This window comes from Mustelus asterias, chromosome 14 (genome assembly GCF_964213995.1).
Source record: "Mustelus asterias chromosome 14, sMusAst1.hap1.1, whole genome shotgun sequence".
In the NCBI taxonomy this organism is placed as follows: Eukaryota; Metazoa; Chordata; class Chondrichthyes; order Carcharhiniformes; family Triakidae; genus Mustelus; species Mustelus asterias.
In genome coordinates, this window is record NC_135814.1 from 74937052 (window position 1) to 74961058 (window position 24007).

At 39.4% G+C, this 24007-nt stretch overlaps 1 protein-coding gene across 1 annotated transcript in view; it reads right to left on the reverse strand.

Moving 5' to 3' along the window:
- The window catches only part of pgap1 (post-GPI attachment to proteins inositol deacylase 1), a 147418-nt gene extending 128665 nt beyond the window's left edge, over window positions 1–18753 (reverse strand). The window contains exons 1-5 of the mRNA XM_078227717.1: window positions 18577–18753; window positions 13933–14086; window positions 13514–13689; window positions 4665–4836; window positions 390–550 (exon numbers count right to left, since the gene is read on the reverse strand). Of these exons, the coding sequence (XP_078083843.1) occupies window positions 390–550; window positions 4665–4836; window positions 13514–13689; window positions 13933–14086; window positions 18577–18723 (810 nt within the window). The 5' untranslated portion in view covers window positions 18724–18753. The remainder of the gene's footprint in view (window positions 1–389; window positions 551–4664; window positions 4837–13513; window positions 13690–13932; window positions 14087–18576) is intronic.
- Window positions 18754–24007: the final 5254 nt, after the last annotated feature.

The following is a 24007-nucleotide window of genomic DNA, read 5'->3' on the forward strand; positions in this document are numbered from 1 at the left end:
GCCCATTATTTACTATGAGAAAAATAGAAAAGCTGAAAGGACAAATCCAACTTCATTGTTATAATGTTAGATTAATTTAACTTTTCTACAATACGTTTGTGTTTGAAGTATCAGACCCGTACATAAACACAATCTTAGCAAGGTAACATCAAGACAACAGTAAAATTGGCGCTAAATCACCCTCAAATAATTGAAGAACTACTATGTACATCAATATAAAGTAAGAGCAATAACTGAATTCTTCCCCATAAGCCAACGCAGCAGTGTTAGTGCAAACTAGATGGTCTGAGCAGCCCTCTTACATCAAAGATGCAAATAGCATCAATATGACCACATCACTGTTATGAACAAGCACCAATATAGAATCTTTAAAAAAATCTTTACATTACCACAACATTTAGAGTATTATTGTAAAGGCCCAGGCTTGGCACAGTGGTTAGACCAGACCGGACTTGGTAATCACGGAAACCACCTCCCATCGAGAGAATAGTGATATTTCGTAACTCTTTTTCTTTGAGAATCCAGTAATTGTTCACAGTGGTGTAAAAGTCTACAATAGTGAATGTTTTTCGTCAATTAAAAGTTTATTTCATACATTTGATACTATATTTTTCCTTAACTAGGTTACATGATATTGTATTTTAAGCTTCAAGAAGAACAGTATACCCTTGGAAAAAGGCAGCAAGTTCTAATCAGTGATATGTGACATCCACGGTTCCTTTAACTATCATTTCTCTGACAGCAATCAGTAAAACACAAATGCAACTCCATCAAACATTCTACATTTACTACATGAAAGATTAAAAATAAAACATTAAAACAATATTTGAAACACAAAATTAGCAAATTCTACTAATCAGCTGCAGTGTTTTACTTCTTAAATTGAAAAAAGACTTCTACCCACACAGCATCTCCAAGCCAGTCAGTTTAATGTCAGTGGTGGGCAAACTTTTAGATCACTTGGGACAAAATTAATAGTCATTTGATAAATGTGGGAAAACCAGCATGGATTTAAGGGCAAATTTCTTGGGTTTTTTGAAGAGGTAACAGCGGGTTTACCCAGAAATTGATGTTAGAACCTCTACTCTTAATAACCTAGACCAAGGTTACAAGGCACTTGATTGGCAGATGGCAGAGAGTGGGGATAAAGTGGTCTTTTTCAGAATGGCAGCTGGTGACCAGTGGTGTGTCTCAGGGGTTGGTGCTGGGACCACAACTTTTCATGATATGCATTAACGATTTGGAGGAAGGAACTGAAGGCACTGTTACTACGTTTACAGATGATACAAAAATATGTAGAGGGACAGGTAGTATTGAGGAAGCAGGGAGGCTGCAGAAGGACTTGGACAGGTTAGGAGAGTGGGCAAAGAAGTGGCAGATGGAATACAATATGGAAAAAAGTGTGAGGTTATGCACTTTGGAAGGAGGAATGGAGGCATAGATTATTTTCTAAATGGGAAAATGCTTAGGAAATCACAAACACAAAGGGACTTGGGAGTCATTGTTCAAGATTCTCTTAAGGTTAACATGCAGGTTCAGTCTGCAGTTAGGAAGGCAAATGCAATGTTAGCATTCACGTCGAGAGTGCTAGAATACAAGAGCAGGGATGTACTTCTGAGGCTGTATAAGGCTGTGGTCAGACCCCATTTATAGTATTGTGAGCAGTTTTGGGCCCTATATCTAAGGATGTGCTGGCCTTGGAAAGGATTCAGAAGAGGTTCACAAGAATGATCCCTGGAATGAAGAGCTTGTCGTATGAGGAACGGCTGAGAACTCTGGGTCTGTACTCATTGGGAGTTTAGAAAGATGAAGGGGCATCTTCTTGAAATTTACAAGATACTGCGAGACCTGGATAGAGTGGATGTGGAGAGGATGTTTCCACTAGTAGGAAAAACTAGAACCAGAGGGCACAACCTCAGGCTAAAGGGACGGTCCTTTAAAACAGAGAGGAGGAAGAATTTCTTCAGCTAGAGAGTGGTGAATCTGTGGGACTCTTTGCTGCAGAAGGCTGTGGAGGTCAGGTCATTAAGAGTGTCTTTAAGACAGAGATAGATCGGTTCTTGATTAATAATGGGATCAGGGGTTATGGGGAAAAGGCAGGAGAATGGGGATGAGAAAAATATCAGCTATGATTGAATGGTGGAGCAGACGCGATGGGCCAAGTGGCCAAATTCTGCTCCGATGTCTTATGGCACAAATTCAAAATCTGGTGAAACAAAACTTAAATGTATTCTGAACCATAAAGAGAATAGTGAAGAACTTCAAAAGGACTTATAGACAGGTTGGTGGAATGGGAAGACAAGTGGCAGATGGAATCTAATGCAGAGAAATGTGAAGTGAGTCAATTTGGCAGGAAGACTGCAGGGATACAAAAGACATTAAGGGTATAATTTTAAAGGGATGTGGGAGCAGAGGGACCTGGCTTAATGCATGCATAAATCAAAGTTGACAGGACAGGCTGCAAGTCTGGCTAATAAAGCACACAGTCACTTTGGCTTTATCAAAATGGCATTGAATATAAAAGCAAGGAAGCTATGTTAATCCTCTACAAAACACTGGCTTGGTCTCAACTGGAGTATTGAGTCCAGTTCTGGGTGCCACTGGATGAAGGAATTAGAGGGAGTGCAGGAAAGATTCATGAGAATGAAGTTCCAAATTCCTGGAACCAGTTGCGCAGAAAGATTGGAGAAATTGGAACTGCTCTCCTTAGAGAAGAGAAGATTGGCAAGAGATTTGATAGAGGTATTCAAATTCATAAGGGCTCTGTACAGAGGCGATAGGGAGAAACTATTTCCAAAGATCGCGAACCAGACGGCACAGGTTTACAATAACTGGCAAAAGAAACAATGGTAACATGAGGAAAAGCTTTTTCATGCAGTGAGTGGTTAGAATTTAGAATGCACTACCTGACAGTGTGGTACAGATAGGGTCAAACAAGCTTTCAAAAAGGGAATTGAATCATTATCTGAAAAGGAAAAATTTGCAGGGATACAGGAAAAAGGCAGGGGAGTGGTACCAGGTGAACTGCTCCTTCAGAGCAGTTCAAACATCATGGACAGAATGGCATCCTTCTGTACTGTAACAATTCTATGTTTCTATGAAAACGCTTTACAGCCAATGAAATACTTTTGACTGTTGTAATGAAGGAATGGTTGTAGCCATTAAAGGAACAGCAAGCTTTCATAAAAAGCCATGAGACAATGACCTGATCATCAGTTTTAGGTGTTGATGGAGGGATAAAAATTGACCTGCATATCAGGAGAAGACCATTGCTCCTATTCAAATAGCATCCTCAGACCTTCGACTAGAAGACGGCAGACTAGATTTTGGGTTAATGTCTCATCCAAAAGATTGCACTTCCGACAGTGCAGCATTCCCATGGTAGTGCCACCACACATTACGTGCTCAATTTTAAGGAATGGGGTCTCAGAGGTAGGATTGCTACCACTGAATTACATTTTGAAGATAATTCATTGTCTCTGAAGCAATTTGGGCCATCCCATGGAAATGAAAGCTTCTCTGCCAATGCAAGAGTTTTTTTTATTCCTTGCTCTACTCACTACTCCATACCATACCTCATCTATTCTTGACCATGTCAACATCTGTAATTCTTCTCTTTCTCACTACTCAGCACTATAATGCGCTCTCTCTCCACCCTACAACTATTTAGCATTGTCATTTGAAAAAGAAATAACCACACTACATTTATCAATAAATATAAATACAACATATTGTTTTACAGGATCAGGACCATAAAATATATACCATTTGGTTTTCAAAACACTTAAAACATTTGACTACATACATCTTCCCAGAAAAATGTGGGTTCTAGCATAAGTTAAATATCAAGACCACTATTAACTATGCAAATGTATAGATTACTTTTTTATGAACAGCAACTCATGTTCTACTATAATATTTATCTTCTATGTTTGCCATTTGCTTTCCCTGATTATCTAGGAGTGGAAACACACCCAAAAATGCTTGAAAACAATGGAATTGTTTGTACACGTTTTTCCAAGTTCTCATTTATGTGCATAAAGAATAACAAATCAGAATTATAACATTTATAAAATCCCCCATTTCTATCTCACTTTGCATTTGCTCTCTTCTTTTATTTCCTTTCCCCCCCGACTGCAGTTTATTGATACATCACACAAAAGGGTGGCAGGACAATGCAGTCAATGGGAACTGAAGAAATAATGGAGGATAGTCCAGTCAAATAAATTCATTTGCTGTCTCAGATTAATACAGGAAATATTCCTCAAAATCAACTTTCCGCTGACTGCCAGCAGTTAGATGAGCCATCCAAAGCAGATTTGTTGCATGCCAAGCATCTGTAGCATGTCTGTTCAACCCCACCTAACCTAGGTAATTGTCAAGTTCATGTGGCCAAATTAAAATTGTCTGGCACTGACACAGGAGTGAACACAGTAGTGTTCGATCATTCACAATCCCCATCACTTAGTATAACACAATAAAATTTAATTTTGCTTGTACACCATACATGTAATGTACATCAGGTTGTAATAAAAAAAACAATTAAAGGAAAACGGATTTCAATAAACCCCTCCCTTATCCAAATTTGTTGAGGGAAACCCCTGTAGAAATCAACTGAATTTGGACTGGCAAAAACTTTCCGAATGAGATCATGTCAGACTTACCTATGAGGTAGCTATCCACGAGTAAGACTGGTGCAACATGAGGCGTGGCTTGAGTTATAATAAGACTTATCAGTGTAGGTTTGAAGTTGGGTAAAGTGAATAGTGCTCTGGCAACGATGCCACCCATTGAATGACCTACAATAGCAACACTGCAGGGTGCAGTTTTTTGATCCTATGGACACAAACAGATCAAAGTTAACCTCCTAGTAACCATTTTGGGTAAATTACTTTGGGAAAACTAGAAGATATGACAGTAAATTGGTTATGCACATTTCAGCGTGATGGGAGATAATTTTTTTAATTTTTCTATTGTTGTTGAGACACAAAATAATATGACTTATCCTTTGTCACCCACCTTTCCAGAAAGCTGTCAATGCAAGTAACTGCTGCCATAAAGGGAACAGGTACCTGTATCCCACACAAAATATACAAGTTTAATTGAACAGCAGCAAATCAATTGAGTTGGTTGGAGTACATTCAAAACGGTGTGTGTGTGTGGGAGGTGCAGGGGGGTTAGAATTGCTCTTACAATGTTAGGGATCTAGTGATCATTGAAAATTTTAAGAAAGACTGAAACTGAAGAAATGCAGAATGGAAACATTTACTTAAATAAACTGTATATTAATATATTGTATATTTGCATTATATTCTATTTATATCACTCCTTCCACAAATCTGGTACAGATTTCTAATTAATGAACTCTACTCAATTAGTTGGTTATTTGATGCTAAAGAGGAAATAAAGCTGAAACATTAAAGGATAACGTTCCGATTTCGCTATGACCATGACTAAAATGTCACCTCCTGCCAACAGTCTTGAAGAAATGTATTACTTTATAAAGAACCACTATGTGCTTTCTAGTAAAAAATCAAGTTTAAGCTCGAGCTACTGGCATATGATTTGAGGTTTATAATACTGTACAAGGTGAAACTTTAAACTTATCATTTTACATCAGATTTCTTTTTTTTTCCCTGCTTAATTTGATTTTACCTTTAACTTACTTCACATAAAACTACTTGTGTCAGGATGACATGAAAATAGAAACACACATTTCAGTTTCTGAAAACTGTCATATAAATGCACAAGTCAGATTACTAATATTCTTTCCATTAAATATCTGGGTACATATTTGTATAGAAACAAGTGCATTTCCTATGGCTATGCTCATAATGAGACAGAGAATATTACAAAGATTTGAGAGTGATGTAGTGAAAGGGAATGAAGTGGAAAATCATAAAATAAGTACAAGTAGGTGAAGTGTTTCTTGATTGGTATATGGGAAATTTGGGCCAATAGGGAAAGTGTGCCATTATCTGCACGAGACACAGTTAAAATGTGACGTATTATATGCAAGATTGTTTTATATATAGCAGCAGTCTTATGTGGCACTGTTCATGGTAACTCAAACAACATGCTCTCTCATAATGTATTAACACAACATAAAGTACCACTAATTATTCTGCAGCTACATTGCAGCTTGGTTTAAGCTGGCTTCTCTATTTTAAGGACAAAATGTTTCTATACAAGTTAAAAAGACACAATTTAAAAAGAACACAATAAATTGGAGCAGACCATCTGGCCCTTCAATCCTGCTCTGCCGTTCAATATCATGGCTGAGCCTGGGCTTAAACTCTACTTCTCAACCTATTTCCCATATCCCTCGATTCCGAGACACCAAAAGTTTCTCTATCCCAGCCTTAAACATATTCAATGGTGGAGCATTCACAGCCGTCTGGGGTTGAGAATTCCAAAGATTCACAACCCTTTGAGTGAAGTAATTTCTCCTCATCTCAGTCCTAAATGATCAGCCCCTTATCCTAAGGCTGTGCCCCCTTGGTTAAGACTCCCTGATCAGTGGAAGCACTCTGTGTTTACGCTTTCAAACTCCTTCAGAATTTTGTAGATTTCAATGAGACCGCCTCTCATTTTTCTAAACTTCAGATAAGACCCTGGGGATGTCAGATTTTAATTCCTCAAGTCCCTCCAATAATTCTCCACTGATAGTAGTTTTAATAATTTTCTCAATCTTTTCGCCCCAAGATGATGTTTAGTTCTGGTACGAAACTTGCGTCTTCTGCTGTGAAGGCACACAAAAAATACATGTTCCATGCCCCTGGCATTTCTTCATTCCCCATTATTTGTCCCATCTCTGATTCTAACGGACCAAACTTAACTTTAGCTATTTTGTTCCTTTTCAAATGCTTATAAAAGTTTACAATATGTTTTTACATTTCATGTTAGTTTCCTCTCATATTCTATGTTTCCCTTTTATCAAAGTTTTGGTGGTCTTTTGCTTGTTTTGAAAACACTCAATCCTCAGACTTGTGTTTTGCAACATTGTAAGCCTCTTCTTTTAATGTATTATCCATGAATTCTTATATGAACTACAGATGGATCTTTCTTGCGGAGTTTTTGTTTCTCAATTGAATGGATTTTTATTGAACATTTTCAATTGTTTCTTTAAATATTTCACACTATTCATTTACCTCCATATCTTTAAGTCTATTTACCCAATTAGCCTCAGCTAGTTCTACCCTTAAGTTAATAAATCTTACAGATTGGAATGTGTAGTTTCAAGTTGTTGCTTAGATACACCATTGTTTTGCAGAAGTAACAAAGTGCAATATCTTCATAAGTTAACCTACGCTTTTATTAAGCAGACTGTTACCCATTCATTCATTGCTTCTGAGTAGCACTGCTATAATATTTACTTCTAAAATTAACTTGTCTCATTAAGGACACTGCCCCTTGTCCCCTGTTGGGAAATGATCTGAATCAGTCCTCCAACAATTACAAGCTAATGATTGCTGTGGAAGTTCTTCTGGATTGTGTCTCCATCATTCCTTTCCACGTTACCTGAGCAACTTTTTCAGATAATCTAAAGATAAGGAAAGTGCAACGAAATAACAGCTTTTGTTCTAGAACAAAGAACAAAGAACAATACAGCACAGGAACAGGCCCTTCGGCCCTCCAAGCCCGCGCCGCTCCCTGGTCCAAACTAGACCATTCTTTTGTATCCCTCCATTCCCACTCCGTTCATGTGGCTATCTAGATAAGTCTTAAACGTTCCCAGTGTGTCCGCCTCCACCACCTTGCCAGGCAGCGCATTCCAGGTCCCCACCACCCTCTGCGTAAAATACATCCTTCTGATATCAGTGTTAAACCTCCCCCCCCCCACCTTGAACCTATGACCCCTCGTGAATATCACCACCGACCTGGGGAAAAGCTTCCCACCATTCACCCTATCTATGCCTTTCATAATTTTATACACCTCTATTAGGTCACCCCTCATCCTCCGTCTTTCCAGTGAGAACCCCAGTTTACCCAATCTCTCCTCATAACTAAGCCCTTCCATACCAGACAGCATCCTGGTAAACCTCCTCTGCACTGTCTCTAAAGCCTCCACGTCCTTCCGGTAGTGTGGCGACCAGAACTGGGCGCAGTATTCCAAATGCGGCCGAACCAACATTCTATACAACCGCAACATCAGACCCCAACTTTTATACTCTATGCCCCGTCCTATAAAGGCAAGCATGCCATATGCCTTATTCACTACCTTCTCCACCTGTGACGTCACCTTCAAGGATCTGTGGACTTGCACTCCCAGGTCCCTCTGCGTATCTACACCCTTTATGGTTCTGCCATTTATCGTATAGCTCCCCCCTACATTAGTTCTACCAAAATGCATCACTTCGCATTTATCTGGATTGAACTCCATCTGCCATTTCTTTGCCTAAATTTCCAGCCTATCTATATCCTTCTGTAGGCTCTGACAATGTTCCTCACTATCTGCAAGTCCAGCCATTTTCATGTCATCCGCAAACTTACTGATCACCCCAGTTACACCTTCTTCCAGATCGTTTATATAAATCACAAACAGCAGAGGTTCCAATACAGAGCCCTGCGGAACACCACTAGTCACAGGCCTCCAGCCGGAAAAAGACCCTTCCACTACCACCCTCTGTCTTCTGTGACCAAGCCAGCTCTCCACCCATCTAGCCTTTATCTGTTAGTGAATAGTTTTTCTAATATTATTCTGTCATGATTTGTTGCTATTTGAATGGAATTCGGAAAACAAATTGACATTTCATTTCATCCTGTAATAACTGACAAATGTGCAGAAAATTCTTTGCAACTTGGTTTGAAATTTCACTGGTCTAAAATTTAGCCATAACTATAATTTGAATTTTAGCCATAAATGTCTTAGAGAAGGAAATATATATAGAAGAGGAGAGTCAGTTATAGGATACAACATTAGACAACGGAGAGTTTTATGACAAAACAGTGGAAAAATAAAACACAAGTGAAGTTAGAGAAACAAATCCACTGGCATTGTAAGTTAGAAAGTTGATTAGTTTGGCCAAATTATCAAAACTAGTTAGAAATGTTCTCTGGACTGGTCAGTGAGTGCAATTTTCCAGATCCAGGAAAACAATTACAACATCAGAAACCTGGATATGTTGCACATAGTGGACTTTCAGTGCTGTGAGGCAGCAGTGCTAACCACTGTGCCACCATGCTGCCCATTATCAACAATTTTGATAAAACACAAAAAGTCTGAGCTAATACGAGCAGCATGCTACAAATCACCGGATCAGGATAAAAAAGTTTGTTCTATGAAGAAATAGGAAGTATATAAAGAACATAAGTGGGTGGCACAGTGGTTAGCGAAGCTGCTTCACAGCGCATGGGACCCGGGTACAATTCTAACTTTGGATGACTGTCTTGTGGCGTTTGCAAGTTCTCCCTGTGTTGGCGTGGGTTTCCTTCGGGTGCACCAGTTTCCTCCCACAGTCCAAAGATCATAGAGATCATAGAAACCCTACAATACAGAAAGAGGCCATTCGGCCCATCGAGTCTGCACCGACCACAATCCCACCCAGGCCCTAGCCCATATCCCTACATATTTTACCCGCTAATCCCTCTAATCTACGCATCCCAGGACACTAAGGGGCAATTTTTTTAGCATGGCCTATCAACCTAACCCGCACATCTTTGGACAGGTTGTGCAGGTTAGGTTAATTGACCATGCTAAATTGCCCCTCAGTGTCCCAAGATGTATAGGTGAGGGGGATTAGCATGGGTTATGGGGTAAGCCTGGGTAAGAGTCAGTAGACTCGATGGGTCAAATTGCCTCCTTCTGAATTGTAAGAATTCTATGATAAAGTACTTGGAATTAGACATCTCAATTAGGCTAATATAAATTGGTAAAATCCAAACAATAGAGCTTCTGCATTGGAAATTGTGCCCAAAATTATGGTGGTTTCGTTTGGCTTCAGTTTTCTGCAAAACATAATTTACACTGTTTCCTTGTAATGGAAATAATATTGGATATGAAAAAAAACTTTTAAAACATGTCAACTTTGCATCTAAGAAAATGAGCACAATTCGGATGCATCTCAACTTAGATTTAAAAGTCCCAAATCTTTTTGGTACTGGTTCAACAAATTGAACTTGACACAAATACGTGGAAACCAACCCAAAGACTTGAGTTAGAGTAAGTAAATGTAATACTGTTTCACAATCCACTGTGTCAAGCAATTTTCCCAGCTGGGTCATGATCTCGACATCAGCCTCAGGTGGCAAGCAGGCCAAGGGACCGGGAGGTCCAGTAAGGGAATCCACAATGTTGTATAGCCAGCAAACCCAACAGCAGCGGTGGGTTCTGCCAAGGCAAGTAAGTGATTGCAAGGATCCCTCAAAATAGAAGCATACTCTGCACCATTGTGAAGAGTTAAAATCATGCTGGCCACAGATGTCATGCCATCATTGTGAAGGCGGATGGGTTGAGTTTGCAGCTATGGTTGTCACATCCCACGAGATCCAGGGTGGGTAGACTTAGATGGTGCTGATGGATCGCCCCTCCCCGGCCTGCCACGAGGAGGACTCCTCCAGTTACCTATTGGACACAACTTCATCAAGGGTTATTTGGATAACTGCTACTTCCAGGCAACTTGTCATACTGACCCCATCTCTGGCAAGATCACTCAGGAGCAGGAATGCATCAGGAGGCCAATCTATTTTCCAACTGTAGCAAAAATGAATACAGTGGCTATGATCTTTCAAAATTCTTTGGATTCTGGAATAGTCCCAGTAATTTGGAAGTTACCAAATGCAATACTGCTATTCAAGAAAGGAGGGAGAGAGAAGATAGGGAACCACAGGCCAGTTAGCCTGACATTCATTGTTGGGAAAAGTGCTGAAATCTATTATTAAGGAAGTCTGAACAAGACACTTGAAAAAAAAAATCATTGTATAATTCATTAAAATGAACATGGTTTTACGGAAGGCTAATTGTGTTTGACAAATTTATTAGAATATTTTGAGGATGTAATAAGTAGGGTAGATAAAGGGGAACCAGTATATCTGGATTTCCAAAAGGCATTCAATAAGGTGGTGAGAGAAGGGCTCATGGAGTTGGGGGTAATATATGAGCATCATTTTTAAAGATGTACCAGATATTAGAGAATATTCATAATATATACATTGGAGGCTAAAGTCTTCTATTGTTAAAAGATAGCATGCCTTAGCATTCAAAAGTTCATTGTGTAGCAAGGTGAGAGTCATTCTGAGACATTGATTATGAACACAAAAGGAGGTGTCGAAGACCTAACTCAAACAAGGAAAGGTGTCTGGTCCTAAGCAACTGAAGAACTGGAAAGGCATTATTTTGAAACTTAAGTGTGTTTCTTCTAGTTTATGAGAACATAATGAAAAACTAATTGGGAAAATGATTACAAACTATTTGCACTCAAAGTAGATCACCCATAATATTTTCAGTGCATCCAGAGAGGAAAGTGCAAGAGGAGAACCCTGGGACAGGGCAGTCGGCAGAAACTAGAAAAGCGAGCGATTAAAAACAAAACTGCACGAAAGGGGAGATTTGTGAAAACATCCAGGAGTAACATCACAGGAGAAATAAAAGTTAATTGATTGGGTCCAGGAGCCAGCACAAGAGGAGTGGCACCCTTGGTAAGTAGGACCGTGAGTATTTCTAGTGTACAGTCTTTAAAGTAAAAATCTTTAGATTAAGTAGTATTTAAAGTATAAGGTAACGTCCGTAATACATTTAATATTCTTTTACAAGAGGAAGTAGACATAAAGGAAGTAATTTAAAGGTAAGTCATGACAGAGCAGATCGGCTACGTGGAATGCTCCTCCTGTGCAACGTGAGAAGGGACGCTTCCAGCGTTCAGGGTGACCATATGTGAGACTTTCGTGGATAGCACTTAAAGTGAGGTGGTAAAGAGTACACAAGCAGAAAGGGAATGGGTGACTGCCAGATGGAGTGAAAAAACTAGGTGGGTAGTGCAGGAGTCCCCAAGGTCCATCTCCCTCTCTGACAGATTTTCCATTTTGGAAACTGCTGTGGGAGATGGTTTCTCAGGAGATTGCGACAAGAGTCAAGTCTGTGACACCACGAGCAGCTCAGCTACACAGGGGGCAGGAGGGAGGGCATTTGTGATTGGGGATTCAGTCATAAGGGGGACAGACATATCTGTGACTGCAGGTCTGACACCAGTATAGAACGCTGTTTCCCTGGCTCCAGGGTCAAGAATGTCTCTGAGCAGCTGCAGGACATTCTGAAAAGGGTGAATAACCAGAGGTTGTCGTCCATGTCAGTGCCAACGCTAAAAAGAGGGATAAAGTTCTGCAAGCAGAATATACGGAGATAGGACATAAATTACAAAACAGAACCTCAAAGATAATCTCAGCATTACTCCTAGTGTTATGTGCTAGCAAGTTCAGAAATAGGAGAATAGATCAGATGGATTTGTGGCTGGAGAGAGGTTGTCGGGATTTAGATTCCTGAGGCTTGTAGCCCAACAGGATTGGGACTAACATCCTCACAGGGGCATTCGCTAGTACTGTGTGTTACTAATACAGATAAACCTGACCCGAGAAAGGTGCTGTCATCAAGATTATTAAAAATTCGATAGTGACAAATTGTTCCCACTAGTCGAAAAGAAAGTAGCCAACAGGCATAAGTTTAAGATAATCACAAAAGGAATTAGAGAGAAAACTTGAAAAATTAGTCAACGCTGGTATGGCAAAACAGGTTTATAGCAAATTGGCAGGCTGTTTTACACTGGGCCCAATTTTCATAACACTGGATGTCAATGTTGATTTACTGTCAGCCTGTTTTGCATTACTGGCATTGATCAATTTTACCCCATCACAGAATCCCTACAGTACAGGAAGCCGCCATTTGGCCCATCTAGTCTGTACCAACCACAATCCCACCCAGACCCTATTCCTGTAACCCCACACATTTACCCTGCTAATCCCCGACACTAGGGTCAATTTTAGCTTGGCCAATCAACCTAACACGCATATCTTTGGACTGTGGGAGGCAACCAGAGCACCCGGAGGAAACACACGCAGACACAGGGAGAAAGTGCAAACTCCACACAGACAGTGACCAAGGCCAGAAACGAGCCTGGGTCCCTGGCGTTGTGAGGCAGCAGTGCTAACCACTGTGCCCTCATGCTGCCCAAAGTTCATATTTTATAGAGAGTGGTTACGATGTGAATTCTCTGCCTTAAACCATTGCTGAATCAGTCTATAAATCCTCTTAAAGGGGAATTAAATAGCTCCTTGAAAATGACAAATAGTAAGTGGAGGGGAAGTGTACTGAAGAATGGGACTAGACCATGTGGTTTACATGGAGAAAAACATCTGCACAAACTTGACAGAGGGCCAGTTTCTGTACTGTACAATTTTATGATCTATTGGCGTTTTGAGTAAGAACCAAGTTTGAAATAGGTTCCAGGGTGGGTAATGTCAAAACAGCTTTGCTTCTCATCAGGGAAATATTTTGAAAGGAAAGATGTTATTTCAATCTTACCTTGTAAAGTTTAAGAATGACTTTTATACACGCATGTACAAATGTGGTTTGCCTTTCAAGGCTTCCACCGTAAAGTGCAACAAGCTCCTCATTAAAATCAATGCTAAAAAAATCAAAATGGAACTTGTTATGAATGTTCTCAGCTTTCCTTAGTGCAACAGAGCCCAGGGAACGAACTGAAACACAAAACCAAAATAAAAAGGATTTGTAAATATTCAGATGGAACAAACACAAATCAAATTGATTTTCTAACTAGATTCTTCTGATCCGTTTGACACACTTTAATGTACATACATAATGTACATTCATTACAATTTATGTTTACGATCTGCTAATTTGTCAACATTTCTTGAAGACCAGACTGCGCAATCATTAGGGTAGGAATGATTAAGAACTGATTAACAAGTTTAAAAATGTACCTTGTCTGTAACTCCCAGCATTTCCTGGAAGAAACAGAACAGGGATTCCTGTGGCTTTTAGATTCTTGCGTGCTTCAACAGAGTCTCCCTCTCCATACAGATACAGGCCGTAACTTGGGTATTTACTAGTAAGTTTATTCGGAAGCTTGATCTTCTGTTCACAGAAAAAGATTAGAGAAAGATTAACTGGAGTTATAACTCTTCCCCATAAAAATGTTTATGTTTTTTAAAGAACTATGATTCAGAATAAAGTGTTCACATTTTTGCCTTGTCCTTATAAACATATACAACAAACAAGAGCCAATATCACAATAATGCAAATAACCTACATAATAGCGAGGGTACACACAAAATAGCCATATCAGAAATTGGATAGAAAGTGTTTTCTGCAATACTAGAAAGTTGCAAGGTGTCAAAAGGTTAGGTCATGAATAGACAATTTTAAATTGAGTTTAGTTCATAAATGGATAGTCTGGTGACAGTAAGCAGATGTAAGGATTGTTTCCACTCTGACAGTTCTCTATTGAATAGAATAACTAATGCAGAGCAGCAAAAAGTCTCAAGGCTAGCCATTTTTCAATGCTCACATGAATAATGTCAGTGAATTATGGGCACCATCACAGGCAAACGTGACCCATCTTCATCCCACACTTTCAGTAATGAATCTGAATTAGAACCTAAACCTTGGGGACACAAAGCTAATTGTAGAAACGAAAGAATAATTTTAAACACAATAAGTGTACTGAACACAAGACCTGCTTAGTAAACTTTGTATTAAATTGTAAATCAAAGCAGTCAGTGATTGGGAATGCAAATATTATCAGATTCCTGATATAACGTTGAAGGTATTTTAATGCTTGGGAAAGCACAATGGGAAGAATATTCACTGTATGGTAGACTTGAAAGAAGTCAGTTGTTTTCTTTTAAACATGAATTAGTAAAGTTAATTCTGACAGGTGCAGAGAATATCTAAACAAATTCCTCATATTTTTAAAAAGCCTCACTGACTATGCTAGATTGGGCGTCGTGATAGGACCTACAGCAAGTGATAATTCATACTATAGTAAACAATCTGTTAAATTGACAAGAAAAAATGCACTAAATAGCAAATCTATCACAGAAAGATTAACTTCAAAAACACTGATGCAGCAAATACTAGATATTACCACAAACGAAGAACTTTTCACCAATCTTACAATTGCTTGAAGTAAGACGGATTAAAAGTTAAAGTTTATTTATTAGTCACAAGTAAGGCTTACATTAACACTGCAACAAAGTTACTGTGAAATTCCCCTAGTTGCCATGCTACGGCACCTGTTCGGGTCAATGCACCTAACCAGCACGTCTTTCAGAATGTGGGAGGAAACCGGAGCACCCGGAGGAAACCCACGCAGACACAAGGAGAATGTGCAAACTCCACACAGACAGTGACCCAAGATGGGAATCCCTGTGAGGCAGTAATGTTAACCACCGTGCCACCCATGAAAAATTCACCCTAAAAGTTTAAATCATCCAGTGGTTTGAAATGAGGAAGTAGAAATTTATTGCGCAACCGTTAATCTTCGAAGCTCCACCTAACAGAGAAAGTTTCTCCAAGTGCCTCATAGTAACTACCTTTTAATCCCCATCTAAAAATGCAGCTTTTCAATAAACTTTAAATAATGGGTAACCACAATCTTGCACTATACTCCAACTGTGATAAACTGATGTCTTTTGCAGATTTCTAATCCCCACCACAATTTTATATTCAACACTATACGTAAATCCAGCATCTCATTTGCCTCTTTCACATCCATATTTTCTAATTTAAGGAGCTGCACCTTGAGAGTTTCTCCACCCTGCTGAGAATGTTACGATTTAGCATTAACTTTCATTTTCCCCACAATGTACTACTGCACATATATGTGTGTCCAATTACATTTGACATAAATCTGACAATTCCCTATAAGTCCATCCTGTCGCAATCCAGTTAACAATTTACCACATCCCCAAACTTGGTACGATAAACAAACTGCAATGACACTTCGTCTGAATCCCTGACTAAGTCATTAAGGATGAGATGGCCTAGCACAGTTCATTCAGCAAAACCTCAGCTACATTTTTCAATCTATTTGCTCTGACTCTCTATATTCTTAAATCAACCGTGTGTGTTTCACTCTCATTTTCCAAGACCAGTCCTTAATTTTCAATTTATCAAATCTTCTGAAAACTGATGAATTACTATAATACAGATTTAAACACATCTGAGGGGCTTAGTCCAATCAAAAACCACATAAATAGAACCCCTAGGCATTTTTTAAAAGTGTGAGCACTATTTGAAAAACAATATATTACACAAGAGTGCATCTGCATCATTTGTATTAAGCTCAATCATTTCAGATCCTGCTTTCACTGCCACATTTCACCTTAAGTTCAGATGAAGCGAATGCACGTTGGGAAACAACAAAGGAACACAACCACTTAAATTATGAAAACCAACAGTAAAGTTTATCTTTAAAAGCACATGCACAAATGGACCCATTGCCAACTGTACATTAGCTGTGTGAACCCCAACTCCTTTTCCCTCCTCCTTCAAATGTGTTATTTCCTCTCAAAGGTAATAACTTACTTAGCTTCAATACTTGTCATCAGTAAAATTTCCAAATTCCCCCATTTTGATGCTACTCCTAAATTTATGCCTCATTATCAATTTGTACTCAATGGAAATAAACAGTTTTCCCATCTCAAATAAAAGCAAATTACTGCAGATGCTGGAATCCAAAAGAGAAAATGCTGGAAAATCTCAGCAGGTCTGGTGAAATCTCAGAACTGCTGAGATTTTCCAGCATTTTCTCTTTTGGTTTCCCATCTCAAATCTTTTCAACATTTTGAACACCATTAATCTCAGTTCCACTGAATACGGAAATTGTTTTTCCAATAAAGTTCATTTTTTCTTGCAACATATACATGGATAGCCATTATCTTATATTATAGTTAAAAAAGAAAATTTAAAGGCATCTGCTGCTCCAGGAGAAATAGGTCAGGAATATTGACTTTTTTGGCTGTGGTGGAGGAAAATAGATAAAATAGGCTTCAATTTAGGGCTGGGATAGTTTTGACAAGTAGGTAATTAGCCATAGTCAACAAGAGATCATAGACATCTCTGTGCTGAAGAGAGATCAGTGGCTATATAACTTGTGGGGCAACACTCCACATCAAGCATGGGACAGGGAAATAGGCCTCAAAAAAATTACAGCTGGTATGGAGATTGAACCATTAATTCTGGCAGATCTTACTTTGAGTGGTCACTTGAAAATGAAAACAGTACAACATTAAAAGTCTGACTTATAAACTAGGTTATTTTCTTAACCTGCCATTTGAAGATATTATTTCTTAATATTCATCAGCAGCAACGATCAGAACTCAAGTTGTGGTCACATCACTACCTAGTTTTGAGTTTAACAAAATAAGGCAAATTCATCAAAGAATTATTGGTTCCAATTAAGCATCTTTAAAGTTGACACAAAAGATCCCATTAAACTATTTTGAAGAGCAGCAGGGAAATTATCCCTGACACCTGAGTGAATATTAGCCCCTTAATCAACACTGTGAAAACAGTAACTGGTCATTATCATATTGCAGTTTGTAGGAGTTTACTGTCACAAATGAGCTGCAATCCTTCCTACACAAGTACCTAATATAAAATGCTTGATTGTGTAGCACTTTTGGCGATCTTCGATTCTGAAGGGTACTATATAAATGTCTTTTTATATAAAAACGCAGTAAGCTGATCCTAGATTTTTTTATGCAGTCAAAGGATGTGGCTAGGTCAGCATATATTGCCCATCCCTAATTGCCATTGAGGTGGTGATAGCAAGCCAGAATACAAATGTTAAAATCTACATAAATAATTGGTTAGACCAGAGGGCTGGGGTTAGGGTTGAAAACATGGAAGTTCACTGAAATACTAGGAATGAGTGGCTTTCATTGTAGACAAAACCAAACAGAAAATAGGGCTCATTTCATTGGAACAAATGGCTAAGATGATACTTAGCGAAAGTGTTGAAAATTCAGGAGCATTTGTGACAAGAGTATCTAAACACCACAAATCTATCAAAAGACAAAAACATTTTTATTGCTTTAAATGACGGGCTGTTGGGAGGGGAAACCATACAAGAAAACAACAACGGTGTAAAAAGAAATCATAACAGCGTTTAGAAAATAGATTTAAACAGATATAGTAAAGAGAAAATAAGTGGAAGCCAAACCAGCACAATGACCCAAATTGCCTCCTTCTACGCTATAAATGTCAACGAGTTTAATCGTTCAGATCATGGCAGAATGACAGTGGAAGAGACTATCCTTGAATAGTAACAGAAAAGGTGGCTAGGTGCGATTCAGAACCGAGACAAAGGTAACACTGAATTTATGCACTCGCCAAAATAAAACTATTAAACTAGAAAGTTTATTGGATTCCGGTCTCTCAAAATCCCAGCAAAATAACAAAAGCCTTAGCAAAACACTTGGTACAGAGCGAACTTGTATAAGCTGGACCCCAATGGCCTGTTGCACCGTCAGGCAGAGAACTACTAGCAGGTTCCTGCTCTGCACACATTAGGAGTCTCCAGGCTCTTTCATTCAGCTGTTGGGACTGCAGCCACTTACTATATATTCTGGGTACTCGAACATGTAGGTCATGCTACACTTGTTTTCTTCATACACGAACAACACGTCCCATATTCCGAGACTCACTAAAGTCAATAAAAAGCCCTGAAATATTGCAGGCAGCCACCGTCTCCAACCGCCAGCCATCGTCGCGCTCGCCACTGAGCTGGTGTCACCAAACCTGCTGCTGCCGCCCTGTCTGAGGAACCGTCATCTGATTGGGGAAAGACGCTGTCAATCAACTCAGTGGCGCCCCGCCTTGTCAAATCAAGAGACGGGAACACTAACTTTCAGCCATCAAGTTAGGTTGACTTCACAAGGCAGCATACTAACGTCATCGACGTAATGTCGCCGGAAGGGCACGACCTTCTCTCCTGCCTGCCATATTGATAAGGTCTGCCCTGGTTAAAGCAATCAGACATTTCAATATAATTTCTGGCCTTTACAAGGCTGAAAACTTATACTGATTAGTAGATCAGGCGATTTTGGTGTTGTCAATTCTCGTTTAATGTATGCTTGGAGTTTTGAGCATGTGTTTTAATCGTCTAACAATGCATGTAGTCCTTCAAAAGAAATACTTGCTTTTGTAGTGCCTTTGATGACCACTAGACATGTAAGCCTTACAACCAGTGAAGTACTTTTGAAGTGTATTCACCATTGTAGGAAATGTGGCAACCAGTGTGCACCCAGCAAGCACCCACAAATAGCAATGTAATAATGACCAGATAATTTGTTCTTGTGGTGTTGATTGATGAATATTGACCAAGACACAGGGGATACCTCCCCTGAACTTCTTCAACAAGGAGGCAGGCTTAATAAACAATCTGAGTAAAAGATTCCCTCAAGCAATGACCATAACATAATAGAATTCAATTTGAGAGTGAGAAACTTGGGCAGAAACAACTGTTCTACATTTAAATATGGGTAATTATAAAGGAATGAGAACAGAGTTCACTGGAGTTGTCTGGGAAAGGAGTTTAACAGGAAGGACAGTTGATCAGCAGTGCAGACGTTTCTGAAAATAATCCATGACTCACAACAAAGATACATCCCAGCGAGGAAGAAGGATTCTAGGAAGGGGATAAATCAATCATGGCTAACCAAGGAAGTGAAGGATAGTATTAAACTGAAAGAAAAAACATATAATGTGGTAAAGATTAATGGTGATCCAGAGGAACATTTTAAAAACCAACAAGAGATGTCAAAAAATAAAATGGGAGAAGATAAACAAACAGCAAGAGCTTCTTTAAATATACAAAAAGGAAGAGAGAGGCCAAAGTGAACATCGGCCCCTTGAGAATGAGACTGGGGAAATAATAATGGGGAACAAGGAAATGGCAGAGGAGTTAAATAGGCGCTTTGCGTCGGTTTTCACAGTGGAAGACATTAATAATATTCCAAAAATACTAGGTAATTGAGGGGCAGGGGCGAGGGGGATAAATACAATAATAATCATTAGGGGAAAAGTACTAGGGAAACTAATGGAGCTAAAGGCCAATAAGCCCACTGGACCTAATGGGTTGCATCCCAGGATATTAAAGGAAGTAGCTACAGAGAAAGTTGATGCACTGGTTGTAATGTTTCAAGAATCCTTTTATATTCTGGAAAAATCCCAGAGGATTGGAAAACTGCCAATTTAACACCTTTATTCAAAAAAGGAGGGAGATAAAAAAATAACAACTGTCAGTCAGTTAGCTTAACCTCGGGCAATGGAAAAATGTTATAGAGTCCATTAGAAAGGATGTAACAACAGAGCATTTAGAAATGCATAATATAATCAAGCAGAGTCAGCAAGCCTTAATGAAGGGGAAATCCTGCCTGACAAATTTATTAGAATTCTTTGAGGCGGTAATGAGCAAGATAAATGAAGGAGAACCAATAGATGTAATGTACTTGGATTTCAAAAAAGCATTTGATGAGGTACCGCACAAAAGGCTACTTAATAAGAAAGAAGTTCATGGTGTTGGAAGTAGTATATTAGCATGGATAGAGGATTGGCTAAGTGAAAGCCAGTCAGAGAGTTAGGATAAGAGAGGCATTTTCTGGATGGCAACTTGTAACTAATGAAGTGCCACAGGGATTCGTGCTGGGGCCACAATTATTTACAATATATATGAATGACTTAGACAAGAGAAGTGAATGCACACAACAGCAGGTGAGAAGTGGTGAGGATGACACAAAGTGTCTACAGAGGGACGTAGACAGGTTAGGTGGGTGGGCAAACATTTGGCAGATGGAATATAATGTAGAAAAATGTAGGAAAGATAAAAGTGCTGAATATTATTTAAATGGAGAAAGACAAGAAAGCTGCAGCTCAGTGGGATTTGGGGATCTTTGTGCAATAATCACAAAAAGCTCGTATGCAATTTCAGCAGGTAATTGGGAAGGCAAATGGAATGTTGGCCTTTATTTCAAAGGGAATAGATTATAAAAATAGGGGAGTCCTGCTAAAAGGCAGTAGTTAGACCTGGAATACTGTGGTTAGTTTTGGTCCCTTTATCAACAATCCGACAACAATCCCACCAACAATTTATCAACAATCCGACAACAATCCCATCCTGGCCCTATCCCTGTAACCCCACTTATTTACCCTGCTAATCCCCTTGACACTAAGGGAAAGATATACTGACATTGGAGGCAGTCCAGAGAAGGTTCACTCAGTTGATCCTGGGTGTGGAGGGTTTTTTTATGAAGAAAGGTTAAGTCGGTTGAGCCTGTACTCATTGAAGTTTAGAAGAATGAGAGGCAACCTTATTGAGACATGTAGGATTCTCGGAGTGCTTGACAGGGCAGGTACTGAGAGGATGTTTCTTCTTCTGGAAGAGTCCAGGACCAGAAGGCATACTCTCAGAGGAAGGGGTCACACATTTAAGACAGAGATGAAGAGGAATTTCTTCTCTCAGAGGGTAGTGATTCTGTGAAATTCTTTACCACGGAGACCAGTAGAGGCTGGATCATTATGTTTGTTGAGGCTGAGACAAACAGATTCTTAAACAGTAAGGGAATCAAGCGTTTTGGGGATAAGGCAGGAAAGTGGAGCTGAGGATTATATCAGGTCTGTCATGATCTCATTGAATGGTGGAGCAGACTCAATGGACCTAATGGCCTACTTCTGTTCCTAAGTCATAGAATCACAGAATCCCTACAGTGCAGGAGAAGGCCATTTGGCCCTTCGACCCTGGACCGACAACAATCCCATCCCGGCCTTATCCCTGTAACCCCACTTATTTACTCTGCTAATCCCCTTGACACTAAGGGAAAATTTAGCATGGCCAATCAACCTAACCTGCACATCTGTGGGACTGTGGATGTAAACTGGAGCACCGAGAGGAAACCCACGCAAACACAGGGAAAATGTGCAAACTCCACCGAGGCCTGAATAGAACTCGAGTCCCTGGTGCTGTGAGACAGCAGTGCTAACCACCAAGCCACTCTTTTTAAATCATGAGCTCCCTTGGGCTAGCAACACATATATGGCCACAGCTCAATGAATTTATTACTCCAATTAATTTTCTTTTACCAATAGAATCATTATCTTGCTATAATCCTTGTCTTGCTATAATATCATCTGCAATTGCTCCAATAGAGTACAATAATGTAATGATTTGTTCTTATTGTCCATCTGGAGCCAATTTGGAATCTTAAAATTTTCACCCTCCGTCGTGCCCAATTCTGTGTTTGATTTGTTTTGACTAATCTTATGAAGAGAGATTGAGCAGTTTGGGCCAACATTTACTGGCGTTTAGAAGAATAAAAGGAGATCTAAAAGGAGGTGCAAAAGGAGATTGCCAGGGTAGACATAGAGCAGATGTTCCCCTTTGTTGGATATTCTAAAATGAGAGGCCATAGTTTTAGGCTAAGGAATAGCAGAATTAAAACAGAAATGAGGAGGAATTAATTCACTCAAAGGGTCATGAATCTGGGATTCTCTATCTCAGAGTGCAATGGATGCAGGAACACTAAACAAATTTAAGGAGATAGATCGTATTTAATTAGTAGTGGGATGAAGGATTTAGGGAGTGGGCAGGCAGATGGCAGTGAGGCTGAGATGATATCAGCCATGATCGTATTGAGTGGTGGAGCAGGCTCAAGAGCTGAATTGGCTACTCCTGCTCCCAGTTCTTATTATGTTCTTAATGGTTGGTCCTTCCATAGGCAATGGAAAACAGTGGCAGAATTGGATAGAGTCAGCATTGATTTATGAAAGGGAAATCATGCTTCACAAATCTATTGGAATTCTTTGAGGATGTATCTCGTAGGGTTGATGAGGGGTCAGATGAAACTGTGCCTCTAAGAAATGTATTTTAGTAATGTATATTGTGCAGGATTTTTTTTTAAACAGTCTGTTCTAATTGATACCGCTGGGTCTATATCTGGCAACCCTGTATTGTTACTGCAGCAGCATAATTGCTCCTAATTGCTAGAATGTTTGTTTTAATCTGGATTTATGCTGTTCTGGTAGTTTTAGTGTTTTCCCCAGGGTTTTTGCAGAGTAGAACTTGATTAGGTTGATGGACAGAAAATCATGTGACTGAGTGGAGCTAAGCTCACACAGAAAAATCAATCTTGGATGCTGCTTGGTGTTGTTAGAGAGCAGTGCCTCTCTTTCTCTCACTGGAGTTGGAAACTGAACTCTACCAGGAAATAAGTCTCGTTCTTTGAGAGTCTGCTGTTTGGGGGTGGATCTTTCTCTGGAGGTGGTTGTATGTATGAGAGTCAGTCTAGATCTCCAGCCAGAGGTCTTAAAAGGCTGTAAATCTAGCATCTACATGAGCATATCTATTTTTAGTACTAACTGGTTCTGAAGAAGGAATTTATGTCTATAGGGTGCTGCTTATTTGGAACTATAGAGATTGATTGTTGTTAAGAATTACACCTTGCCATGTTTAAGTGTTTCCAATTGGTAAAAGTTATGCTAATTATTTTTGTCATATTTTAAACTATGTTGTTAAAAATAAAGTTTGTTTTAATAAAAGCTTTCTAGTGAGTCAATTAAATCATACCTGGAACAAAACACCTTATGTCAAAAGGAAAAGTTAGGGTCGAGGCTAACTTCATAATATACCTTGGAGTTTCTGACCTGGTCCCTAAAAGAGGAGCGAATGTATGTGGTTTATTCAGACTTTTGGAAGGCTTTCAACAAAGTCCCACAAAAGAGATTAAAGTGTAAAATTAAAGCACGTGGCATTGAGGGTAGTATATTGAGATGGATAGAAACTGGTTGACAGACATGCAACAAAGAGTAGGAATAAACAGGTCTTTTTCTAAATGGCAGGCAGTGACTAGTGAGGTATCGCAGGGATCAGTGATGGAACCCCAGTTATTCACATGTTTTAGATGAGGGAACTATATGTAATATCTCCAAATTTGCATATGACACAAAGCTGGGTGGGAGGGTGAGCTGTGAGGAGAATGCAGAGATTCTTCAGTG